Source organism: Cryptotermes secundus, unplaced genomic scaffold (assembly GCF_002891405.2).
Source record: "Cryptotermes secundus unplaced genomic scaffold, Csec_1.0 scaffold560, whole genome shotgun sequence".
Lineage (NCBI taxonomy): Eukaryota > Metazoa > Arthropoda > Insecta > Blattodea > Kalotermitidae > Cryptotermes > Cryptotermes secundus.
This window is the reverse complement of record NW_019729218.1, coordinates 1927820-1941229: the sequence shown is the minus strand read 5'-3', so window position 1 is coordinate 1941229 and position 13410 is coordinate 1927820. Positions and strand designations below refer to the sequence as shown.

General features: G+C 42.6%; 1 protein-coding gene and 1 long non-coding RNA gene across 2 annotated transcripts in view; one reads left to right on the top strand and one right to left on the bottom strand.

Moving 5' to 3' along the window:
• LOC111865519 (toll-like receptor Tollo) overlaps positions 1–6108 on the bottom strand; it is a 95826-nt gene extending 89718 nt beyond the window's left edge. Inside the window, exon 1 of the mRNA XM_023853616.2 lies at positions 1489–6108. Coding sequence (XP_023709384.1) covers positions 1605–5825 — 4221 coding nt within the window. The 5' untranslated portion in view covers positions 5826–6108 and the 3' untranslated portion in view covers positions 1489–1604. The remainder of the gene's footprint in view (positions 1–1488) is intronic.
• LOC117282408 overlaps positions 1–13410 on the top strand; it is a 143240-nt gene that overhangs the window by 91449 nt on the left and 38381 nt on the right. The window lies entirely within an intron of this gene.

Sequence of the window (13410 nt, the reverse complement as noted above, 5' to 3'; positions counted from 1 at the left end):
TAATTTATTTTTAAGAATAAAATGGTTTCCAAATTTTTATTAATTTGTAATCTAAAAACATAGGCCTATATCTTAAATACGTATAGCTTGGATATCGAAATCCCGGCTTCAAAAACATTCACATGAGTCGTTAATACGTGAAGATGATAATATTCAAAAGTTAAACCTTGGCGTAATATTGATGTTAGGTAGGCCCTCAATTGAACATCCAACAGTCCAGCTATGGTTGAGATTAAATTAAGTTTTAGTTCCTTGCTGCAAGAACCAGAAGATATTCAGTAATAGTGTTCTATTCAAACTCTGTAGACAGTAGAGGGAACAAGACTTACAGCGCCCATATTGTTATGGCATGTGGTGACACTCTGTTGGCAGTCATTGCTCAGTATTACATCCCATTTAACTGCGTGTAAGTGTGTAAATTATTCATCAATAAATATATATGTTTCGATTGGGTCTGTTTCGAACTTCATGCAGTATGAATCTAACAGTCATTCAGCTAATCAAAAAATCACTAAAAATTCATGGAACAGTCATTTCATATTCATACCAGTTTGCCAATGGCCCTACACTGAGCCAGTGGAGTCTAGTGCACAACATATCCTACTGCTTTGAGATCCACTTTAATATTACCTTCACATCTATGCCTATAAATATTGGTCTCTGCTCTTCAGGATTTCGGCTAAAAATATTGGAATTCATTTGACAACCCTTCCTCCCCCAAGGATGCCGAAATTCCTACCTATGTCATCTTTCTTCATCACATCTGGCCTAGTATTATATGATGAACACTAGCTGTAGAAGTTTATCAGTGGGTAGGTGTCTCACTGTTATTGAAACAATTTCTCATGAATAACGTTTATGGTATATAAATCTCAATTTATTTTTCTGTTTTAAAAAAAAATGTTTTCAATTTACATGTCTTCTGAAATACACCTTCTTCTAGCGGAACAAGTCCAAGTGCATGTCCTTATTTACAAAAACAAATTGATAAATAAAATACAAGTACGAAAAAGAGATGTAAACCAAGTCTATAGCATAAACAAATAATTAATGACCAGTTCAGCTTTTGTATAAATAGGAAGATATAGTTTCACACAAAAACACATTTCATTTAATTAAATAAAACACAAACGTAGACCGGCCACATATTCACAGAAGAATGTGTGCCCCTGGACAGCAAGCTACCCGTTCACTTTCTCATTAGCGCCATGTACACACGATGCTGTAATTTAATTGTGCCCGCAGCATGCTATGTGGGCATTACCGGAAGAGAGACAGAGAGAGATAATACATTATGCTACTAACGCAAATTGCTGGTATAAAGGGGGGAAGTTTTAGCCTCTCAATTGGCGCCGGTAATGGAAACACAACGGCATGCTGTCGCAACTTTGTAGTTCACAGCAGACTTGAATACAACGCAATCGATGTTCCATTCAGAGAGGGTAGGAAGCCATCTGATAACGGTTTAGGACTAGTTTCTGTACATACCTTCAGCTCAAAGTCTCTCAGTTGACTAGTCGAAACATCGAAGTTGTGTCTCACGTCCGCTTTATCACTTTGGGTTGAGCGCAAGTATTTATGTCTCCTAAGGGCCCACTCTCACTCTACACGAAATAAGTCCTCCCGTTTGCGACGATCGCGTTGGTATGCTTGCACATGCTGGCAGGGTAGTTCTCCGTGGGGTCTCCGCTCGACGTAGAAGATCTGCTGTGAGGATAAGTCAGTGGTGTCGAATCTGGGATGGTGCTGTACAAGTGGTGGTGGTTTCTGTGGTTGTTATTTTTGTGGTGATGATGGGGATGCCTCGTGTGGCTGTGCACATTGTGATGATCGGGGAACTCATACTGGTGACTGCCGTTCGTTGTACTGGAGCTCTCTTCCTCTTCTTCATGGTCAGTGGTCCTCTGTGAAGAATTCTCGGACACGTATGTTGACTGTGTGGGAGTAGGGGTTGGCACCGCCTGGTGTAAAGGAGCCGTCGGCTGTGATATGACTGAATACTTATACCAGGAATCTAGAGACGTTGGCGTCGCGATGTACCTGGTGCTGGCAACTTTAGAAGCCATGTTGCCAGCTTCATCTCTCGCGACTTTCTTCTTCACTTCATTGACTGCTACTGAAGATGATTTTCGGTTTTTTATCTTTTTCTTGACTGCAGCCACGTCGGGCATAACATAACGCAGTTTTTCCCAGAACCTCTTCTCCCCCCATGATATTACAGTGCAAGTCCTCAGAAGGAGCTGCAGATCTGGGTCAAGATTCAATGTCTGCAGTTCGGTAGTCAGAAGAAATATCACCTTGTTTCTTCTCATGGCAATTCGTGTTTGTTCCAAAGAAGCCTGTAACGACGCCCGGAATTCTGGTCGGTCCCATTCATTCTGCAGGAAACTGAGGGATAACACGATAATGATTTTGCGGGAGGCATCTGAGGCACTCAGCACGCTATCTGCCAGGTATGAAGCTCCGGCCATGATATGGATGTCGCGATAATGAAGGCACATGGTATATCCACTCTGTTCCAGTTCTGAAGCTATTACCGTGCTTATAAAGTCCTCATCTTTGATACTGTAGACCATGTAGGCATCATAGAGCCTGTCTCTGTCGTCATCAGCTTCAGAAGAAGTCACAGAATCGCTAAATAAGCGAACGCCATAACGAGAATGTGCCCACAGCCTGACGTCATGGCGGAATATAAATATGAGAGTGCTGACGAGTAATATGACCATTATAACAGCCAGAGATGCTGCTAGAAGTGGCACGTAACTTTCTGCTAAAATGCTGGTGGTAAATAGCGGGTTCTTCTGCACCACGGATGTTGCAACAGCGTTCTGATTACCTTTATTGCATCGTTTGATAAAATCCGACAAATTTTCCTTCGGCTTCTTGTTACTCCCGTCGAGGCATAACATCTTGCTTGGATTGGAACCACTCATAGCATCCTTGTTGTCTCGCAGCCACTCCGCCAAGTGGCTCGTGGATTCACATTCACAGGTCCACATGTTGCCGTCAAGGGAGACCTGAACCAGGGAGTCTCCTGCCGCTGCCAGTTGTTGCCATGGTGAGAAGTTAACGATCTTATTCTGATCCAGCCGAAGTACTGCTAGGGACCGCATTGCTGAGAACGTTGCGTTACCCACGTACGAAATGTCGTTGTGGTCCAAATACAATTCGTTCAGATTCTCGAGCTGATCAAACTCAAATCCTCGCAGTTCCTGAAGCAGATTATTCTCCAGGTGCAAGACACGGAGTGACGTCACGCCATTAAACGTTCTATTGTGGATTGCTGCTACGTTGCTGCCGTTCAGGTACAACACCTCAAGCTTCTTCTTCCCTATGAACACGTGACTACCAAGCTCTGTCAGTTCATTTCCGTCCAAATAGATTTCAGTGGCGTCCATTGGAATTTTAGCTGGAACCGATTTGTGGCCTCCGTTGGAACAGTCAACTACGTTGGCTGACCACGTGTGATCGTGGTAGCATGTACAGTTTTCAGGACATGTCATCTCACAGTCACAAGCATCAAAGTCACAGCAGTGACACAGGGCGAAGCAGTGCGTCTCGTATGGACAGAGGAACTGTGATGGTTTCAGATCAAGGAGGAGTCTATTTACATCGCCTCGCGAGTAAGAGACACGGCAGGTAACAGTATCTAGGTCCATGACACGTGGGTGTTGCCTTAGATGACTCAGTTGATTAATTCTGTACAACCACTCCATGGTACAGTCACAGTGAAATGGGTTCCCGCCAATATAGAACTGGGGGAGATCTCTGTCTTCTGGTACGGGTTGGAGTCTCAGTGCGCCAAAATCCAAGTTTTCAAGTTCGTTTGCATATAACACAACTCTACTCAAATTCACTTTCTTGAGGAAAGCATTGGCCTGCACTTTTTTTATCATATTGTCATTTAGGAAAACACTCTCCACACTGTTAGGTATTGAAGCTTCACCTATTTCAGTCAGTCTGTTGAAACTCACATCCAGCATTTTGATTTGCAGTTCACTGCGAATGTCAAAATAATTACCCAACTTAGACACTTGATTCTTGTGCATATCAAGCCACTCGAGACTTTGTGGCAGCAAAGCGTAATCAAACCAAGTCAGCTGATTGTCAGACACATTAAGCCACACGAGTCCAGGAAGGTGTGTGAATATACCGTCAATATTAGTCAGCATATTACCATCAAGTCTTATTGCTCTGAGGGTTGGATTCGTCCCAAAAGCACCTTGATCAACAAACTGTATCTTGTTACATGCCAAGTTCAACACCTGAAGAGACGGTAGACCTGAAAATGCGTCCCTGGAAATGTTTACTAGCTCATTGTCGATAAGACGTAAACCGTACAATTGGTCCAGTCCTTCGAAGGAAGTGTTACTGAGTTTGGATATATGGTTCTCTCCCAAGTCTAACGTCTTGAGATAGCGAAGTTGATCGATTCCTTCAGGCACTTCACTCAGAGAATTCCCACTAATACCAAGGTCCTGTAAATTAGTACAGTTCTCGAATGTGCGAGGGTGGATGGATTTTATATGATTGTTGTCCAGGAACAGTTGATTTAACACATAAAGTCCAGCGAAATGATACGGCTCCAGTTGAACCAAGCTATTGTGCGTCAGTGTTAGAGCATGGAGGTTACTGAGACTGGAAAAAGCACTTTCTGTAATCACTTCGACACCATTCTCCTCAAGGTTGAGGATCTGCAGACTGTACAGATCTTGAAAAACGTGAGAATCTATCCGTGTGATATCGTTGCGTGCCAAGTTGAGTACCACAAGACGGACCAAACCAGAGAATGTATCGCGGTTGACACAGTTGTTGGTCAACTCGTTGGACGAGATGTCCAGCACTAGAAGTTGATCTAAGCCTTCGAACAGGCCCGGAGCAAGCACACTTATGGAATTGTTCTGCAAGTAGATCTCTTTTATGTCACGTGAACTCTGGAATAATTCCGGCGGGAGGGCGACAAGCAAATTGCTCGAGGCGTTGAGGATTTGCAAGGAAATGAGGCCAACAAGGGCCCTATCAGCCAGGGATGAAAGTGAATTGTCTTGGATATATAATTTCTGGAGGGAGCGAAGGCTAGATAAACCATTATCCGGCATAAGACTAATGTCATTTGCTGACATGTCAAGAACTTCGAGACCAACGTTGCAAGTTTTCCCAGGAGCCGATGGGCCATTTCCCCAATCCGAGAATCCGAGCTCGGCAACGTCTTGTATTCGGTTACGACTAAGATTGAGATGAGAGAGACTGTACAGTGCACAGAAAAGTTCTGCAGGCAGAGTCCATATATTGTTGTCTGCGAGATCAAGGTTACGGAGCTCGGCAAGGCCACGAAAACTGTGCGGATGGAACTCCATGGTCATGGCTGACCAGTCCGTGTTGTGGGTGCGTAGCGAGAGGTGCCGTAACTCGCGCAGGGACGCCAACACGGCGGAAGGCACGTACCTGATCTTACAGAACTCGATGCGAAGGTCACGTAACCGCCGAAGCTGACCCAGAAAACTTCCGCCGTCATGTTTGTTATTGCTTTCAAGTGAGCTCTCGAAGAACAGAACATCACTACACTCGAGTCGCAAGGCCGTTATGCGCTCCACCTGCGAGGACGTGAGATTTCTAAGCAGGCTGTCCGTACCGCCGATTGTTCGCAAGCGGCACGCGAGAACAACCGACGCTGAGGTGGCGGCGTCATCATCACTCTCCGATCCGGGAGGCGGTATCATGCGTTGCCACTGGCAGTCCTTAAGGGCGTCCTCGTGTCTACTCGTTATACTACGGCACTCAACTGTTAGGACTGTCAGCAAACTAAGCAGCAGGAGTGGCGTCATACTGACGTCTAACACTTTTTTAACACTTTTCCCGTTGTGTTCTCGACAGACGCTCACAACACTCTGTGCCCAGTGACGTCACAACTAACATGTCACATCACACACACTAACAAAACTAACGAACAGTAAACGAGAATAAGTTTCCATTGTCAGTAACAGTGCAGCACGGGAAATGCGTCTTAAACCGCTTCACGTACGCGCGCGTCTAACACCGCAAGGGAACCCGCTAATAACGCATTCCACTTCCTACCTCGAAAGCAGCGAGGCGAAGACTGAAGAAGCTCCGCCTATGTCTGACGGCCTTATCCTTCAAAGGACCCATTCTCCCTTCCTCCCCCCTCCCACAAATGGTATAGAAAACTTGCATGCGTGAGATCCCGGCCGGTCCCCCCCTGCCCTCTCAACTGCACACGCTATCCATTAAGGCTGGATGGTTGAACCAAACTCCGTCAACCACCGACAGATGTCAGACTCTGTTGAGATGGGAAGTAGTCATGGGCGGTGCTGTCCCAGTTGATGGGCGGGGAATAATCCCGTCCGGCCACCACCCCTCCGACACAATCTACCCATGGGTATTTTCGTCTTATACATGGTAGGTGGAGCGTGCCAACTCGATAACAAGGCACTTGGCTGATGTCAGTGAATTACCAGCAATCCGCTCACGTGACAAACAGGAATTCAGCTTAAGGATAAACACCAACAAGAGAACTAAAAGAACAATCCGAAAAGCTGTCTTGTTAACTGACGCACGTTAAGTTAGGGTTTGTTACTGCACACATAATTGCAAAAAATGAAGGAAAACTGGATACACGTGTTCATAACACGTCGTTAAGGCATTGTTTCTCCCGCTGTGTCACGTATTATATATTCCTAGTGAATTATGTCTCGCTACCTCGTAATTGACATCTGTTATTGCGTCTGTTTTATTATTGTTTAATTATTTGTGGCTTATTTAACTATGCTGTGAGTAGTTAACGCTTAATGGCATAGCGTCAGACAGTAGAATGCTTACCGAATAATTAACTGGAAGTGGTCCCGAAGAAAGTTCTGCAGAAATTCGAAATAACTGGTTCTTGGATCGAGTTACGATTCCCTTACCTGCCGAACACGAAGCAGGAATGTTAATCTTTCGTTAAGAAAACAGTTATTGCATTGATATTTTTTTCCGTCCTTTTTATATGATATCTAGTTCAATTTTCAGAATAAAAATCTGTATTAATCTAAGCAATTCATGTGCCCCTTGCTCTCATAATTAGCGGTATAATCTACTGATCTATGGCCCTATAGCATTTTGTTGGACTTTGGTCGCTTTTTCATTTTCTTAATCTATGTGCAGACTGTAGGACACCTTGGGCGGGTGATCAGCCTGTCGCAAGGCCGCTACCTACACAGAACAACACAAACACAGAATAAAAGCACACAAAACGGATAAATGTGCCTGGAGTTGGATTCGAACCCACGATCCCAGAGTTCGAGCGGGGAAGGCAGTTCATGCTTCAGACCACGCGGTCACTGTGATCGGCCCTAAATAAAATGTTGTACTGTAATACATAACCATAGGCCTATTATGTGGTTTAGTCCAATTCAAAATTACTTTTAAAATTATTTAAAATGTGTGAATAACATGTTTGGAGTTTACATAGAAAGTGTCTACAGGTTTGACGCAATATTAAAAAAAAATATTAACGTATTTTAAATTAATTCCAGAGTCATTTGAGGGCATTAAAATTAGGCCTATAGCAGATGTTTAATCGTTCCTTTGAACTTTCATGCACGGGCTCTAGGATTACAAAAAAATATAGGCTATAAGCTTAATTAGATAAAAATATAATTAAGTTAAAAGGTGATATCCCTGCGTTTAATTAATTAATTACCACGCTATGAAAACGCGTGGGGCGTTGGAATTATAGCTCCAGCATTCTTGACCTTCTTTAGAGATAATAGTGGTCAGCTCCACGTTCCGGCTGTTTTACCTCGGGGGAAACAGTCCCCGGTGCCATTCGATAGAAGAATGAGTGGACCTCATAACGAGTCTGGACGCTGTGAAGAAGAGTAAACTCCTTTGCCACTGCCTGGAATCGAACCCCGATTCCTCAGTCGTTCAGCCCGTAGCCGGATCGCTGTAGCGACTGAGATTTTTCCGCTCCCCTAATTAATGACGTAGAGAAAATAATTTACTTTGGGTTATTCCAACCCGCCTTGGATATGTGAGCCCGTCTTAGCCTACTTACTACATACCTGCGTGAAGAGTCTACACGACTTATTGTGTCGTGAAACACTAAAATATAGTTTATTTTGCTGCCGCGTTAAGTATTATGGGCCACGTTTCTTTATAGAAGAAACCAAAATTCAGTATTAATTTCTATTACGTACAGTCACACGTTCTTATAGCATAAGCCTGCTTCTGCCCTGTAAGGGAGCACCTTCTTCTGTAAATCCCTACAAATTTTCTCTTATCCGTTACACAAAACAGATTGGTCATCTTCTCCACACCGTCCTGGGGTAAAGGGCGGTGGGTGCGTAAGGCTGACAACCTCACCGCCGTCTGTGAGCCGATTGTCTAGAGAAAATGTGGGAGCCTCGACGTCTCACTACCGTATGGGCCTCCATGGTGTGTTACAGCGATACCTTTACCTTTTCTAACTGCGTAATTACTCGTAATTTACTGGTTTCTGCCTAAAGAACAAAACGTTTTCTTTTTGGTCACGTGTTCAGCTATTTTGCCTCAAGCCTCGTCATGTGAGGTATCGCGTGACATAGCTTGCGGTGAGGTACTGTAATTCCATGTTGTGTGTCTTCCAAATTAATTTCACTTCAGTGAATGATGCTAACATCTCGAATGCCAGGTTTCCTACAGCACACGGATGTCTCAAAACAGTTCTAGGCCTATTATTATTATTATTGAGGAGCCTTGATAGCATAGTCAGTATAACGACTGACTACGGGCTGGACGACCGAGGGGTCAGAATTCGAGTCCCGGTAGGGTCAAGGATTATCTCTTCTCCACAGCGTCCAGACCGGCTCTGGGTCCCACACAACCTCCTATCCGATGGGTACCGGCTGCTCTATCCACGGGGATAAAGTGGTAGGAGCGTGAAGCTGACCACTCACTTCTAACTATTGCCGAGGTCAAGAAAATATGGTTCTATACATCCACTCCTCCATACGCCTTCATGACGTAGTACTTAATTAGTTAAGGACAGGGTCAAATTTACCTTTCCAGTATTATTATTTCTCTATTCGTGGTAGCTTTGTAATTGGCCTCTGTTCTGTTAAGTTTGCACGTAAATAAACATGAACATGAATTATTATTATTATTAATAATTTAACGCTTTATACCAGGCGACCAATACTCTTCTCCAAGTATAATTAGAATGATCAAGTCAAGGAGGATGAGGTGGGAAGGGCATGTAGCACGAATGGGTGAGAAGAGGAATGCATATAGGATATTGGTGGGAAAACCAGAAGGAAAGAGTCCACTGGAAAGGACAAGACGAAGGTGGGTGGGCAATATTAAAATGGATCTTAGAGAGATAGGATGGGATGGTATGAATTGGATTGACCTGGTTCAGGATAGGGACCAGTTGAGGGCTCTTTTGAATACGGTAATGAACCTTCGGGTTCCATAAATTGTTTGGAAATTCTTGCGTAGCTGCAGATTTGGCGACTTCTCAAGAAGGGCTCAGCTCCATGAGTAAGTAAGTATACCAGGCGACCAAACCTTGACGCTTTATTTCTTAATAACGCTTTCGAGAACAAAATGAACTGAGGTTCTGTTATGGACACTGTTGATCTCCGTGTACCCACTCAGTAATTTCGAGACATTTTCGCCTTTACCGTCAGCAGGGTCTCACGAATTAGCCTCGTTTCGGCTGTAAACTACGAGTACATCTGCAGATCTCTGGATGTTACAATCCTTTGCAGATGCATTTTCCTTTGCTTACTCCTACCGGGTTAGCGGTTCCGGTTACGTAACTGACGCTTTACCCTATTGTTTTGTTATCTCGTACTTAATTCTTAGTGTAGTTTATGGTCTAGTTCTTGCTGTATATTCTTTCAGAGCTCACATGTTACGTATGTGACACTCGCTGTCGGCAAGCACTTAATTAAAGGAACTGAATTGAATTATTACTCATACTCACTTTGTAATTGGCCTCTGGGCTATTAAGTTTGCACGTTAGTAAATAAAAATTGAATTACATTTTTATAGTACATTTAATTACGAGTTTAGTATCTTGTGTACATTAAATTTATCGGATAAGCTTAACTTAAGATTCGCCCTGCCGACATGTTTCTCATTGTTTTCATACACATGGCCTATATCATGAGACTGATTAGAGATCGCAATGTTAGATGAAGGGACTGGGATTCCTCGTGCTCAATAAAAGGAGTAAAATATCTTAAACAGCTGAACGACTGTCAGCTTCGGAAATATTCTACTGTAAAAATTTATCTTATAAAAATGTTTATTTCGTATTTCATATAACACAACAATTTATAAAAAGTATACAGATGGCCTGTTTACATGAAGATCTTATATCTGAGGCACAACATGTTTCGACCCCTGATGGGTCATCATCAATTACTGATTTATACTTAATATGGATCCATATTTTATGGTTCTTTATTTTGATATTGAACTTGTTACAAGATCATCAACGTTAAAATTAAAATTAATTGATTAAAACTATAATTTCAAATTATAAAAATTGAATTTAAGACGAGGATCTATAAGTATATTAGTCCTCGCTTTTACTGATTGTGAGTTCTAGTTCTTATTAGGGACTATGAATTCTTGTGTGGAGTAGTCACTCTTTGGTTGCTATGTCGGTATGATATTGTTGTTGCGAAGTTGTTTCCTTAATCTGTGAAATGTTCCGGCTGGCTTGTGGCCGATGTCTGGGTACAGCCTCCTCTCCGCGAGTTACAGGACCAATATGTGATCTAGCTATTCAAAGCGCCTTTAAAACGTCCAAAAATTAACCTATTTCAATATCGCCTTGTCACTCGTTTGCATCAGCACAAACAGAGTGTAATTAAGAGTGCCATCGTCTGGGGTAAAACGCCATATAGCCCTTAAAAAACCAACAGATGTTTCGGACGAACATATCGCCTCCATCTTCATGGCATAATTCCATCAGCACGTGGCTTAATATCCCAGAAGATAATACTCTTCGTAACGACCGCTGTGATAACCTGAGATGTAAGGCAGAGCACCAACCAATGTTTCGGAGGAACATATCACCTCCATCTTCAGGGCAAAATTCACAGATTACACTGCTTTATATCCAAGAAGATGATACTCTTCTTAACGACCGCTGTTAGAACCTGAAATGTAACACAGAGTATTCTTTGTTTTACGTCTGTTACTTTTCATTCACTGAATAAAATGAACTCATGATGGGAATGTCATATCTACCATTATGCCATTTAGTAGAAGCTACCAGTAGAACTGCTGTGGAGTTTCGATGCTATGATGTCTGGCCTGAAAGTTGTGCAGCTACTTGTGTCCACCTCCACGCACCGTCCTCCTTAAGGTTATGAATGTTACGTTTACAATTAATATAGATGTGACCATACTTGGGTCAATACCCGGACCTCAGGAAAAAGAGCTTTAGGTCCTACTATTGTGTAATTCACTGCTCGGGTTTCTAGATATAAGCTGGAGACCGGAAATTACGTTTTTAAGTAGCCCCTAGAGTTATGTGTGTTCTCTTTAATTTTCCTTATTTTCTGACACAGTCTTGTTATTAGCTGTTGTTAGAGTCGGACCTCCCTAATATAGACCTTAGAGAGGATGAACTAATTGGAATGTCATCTCATTTATACGCGAAGTGGGCCGTAGTTTCTTAACGCGCGGGTAAACATTTTATCAACTTGCCTTGTTTCAAGAGGAGGTACAATATAGGGAGAGATATTTCACTCTGTATTCTCATTGAGACATGACATGATCTCTGCAAAGTGCCCTGTCACATTCCATTGTATTGCCCCTACCATCCCCCCACAGCGAGACAGAGGCACAAGTGCCGCACTTCATAACAAGCGTAAGGAAGTTGTAACCATTGACTTATTTCGAAATGTTTTTGCCTGCATTTTCATAGAAAAATGAACACAATATTGTGATAGGAACACCAGAAGGGAAGAAACTAGATATCCTTAAGAGACCTAGACAAAAAAAAAGGGGGGGGAATAATATTATAACATGACGACTGAAAACCGGAATAGTGGAGCCGGTGCGGGTGTCCATCGCTAAGCAACGGTTCGGAAATCACGAATAGTATTGAACAAGTCATTATTATGTAGCAAGTTGTTAAACACAAGATTCCCGTGACAACCCACAGGACAACAGAAGACAATTAACTGTTCGTCACGGTGACTTATATTCGGGCCGCGTGTCAGATATAAAAAGGGAGTTCATTTGTGAATTCAAGGCAGTCGTCATTCGTCACAGTGGAAGAGAAGACGCTCGTGATCCAGCAAGGAATGGAGCGAGTCGCAGACGGTCATTGGTTGTGAGCTGTTATAGTTCATTGTGATTGTAAAGACTTGTCAATAAATGCAGTCATCCGTCCAGAACCCGTTACTACTAGTCACGCCAGTCACCTACGCGTGACAATATTAAAGTAGATTCTGAAGAAATAGAACTAGTTGATATAAACTGAATTTCTCTGGCTCAATACAGTCTAGTGACTGACTATTGTGAACACAGTAAAAAACGATTAAAGGTAAAGTAGATATATCCCTTTGAAGCACCATCTCATGAACGCGTGGAAAGAGGAAACAGTGGAGTTGTAACTTCAGGCATTCTTAATCTTACATAGGCGAGGCTGAATGCTTAGCTTGATTCCCTGTGAAACAGTCCCCATTAAGCACTGCATAGGATTCTGGCTGATCCAGAGGCTATCTGGAGGCTGTGGGGAATCGAACCTCAGTTCTCCCGTCGTTTAGCTTCTAACTTAATCACTTTACAGAGGCATCAGAGCCTTGCGCTCTAACGAAATGGTTGTCTGGCTTACATGACAGGCGGGGGAGAACTGTGGCCAGCTAAGAGCCCGTCAGGAGGATTTTAATCCACGAAAGTAATTTATTTTAAATACATACATTTATATAATTAGTGAAACTGATTCTACAATAGAATTACCGAAAATATATTAACTCATAAGTTCGTCAAGATAATATAGACATATTAGTTCAATGATCAGTTTTACTTGACAAAATCAGTCGCCAATTTTTTGTGTGTAGGCGTTTCTTAAACCGAATTCTATATCTTCATGTTTAAGAAAAATCTAATATCTATAATTATTCCTTTTCTGAATTTGTGTAATTAACCTCAGGTGCAGTTTTAAGCTAGGGTCTCATTTTACGAACTCCAGTCCGAATATTACACATTCCCGTAGGTATAAGTTCTTATCTATGCGCCATTTCAACTCCCACAGGTGGTTAGTTCTTGCTTATTTTATATATCATGTCTTGTGTTCCTGCTGGTGTCAGGAGACATGGGCTAGCCTTACAAATTGCATCCAAGAGATTATGTTTCTTTACCTGCAGAAGGAGACAGAATGCGATCTCCGAAACTTCGTCTCAG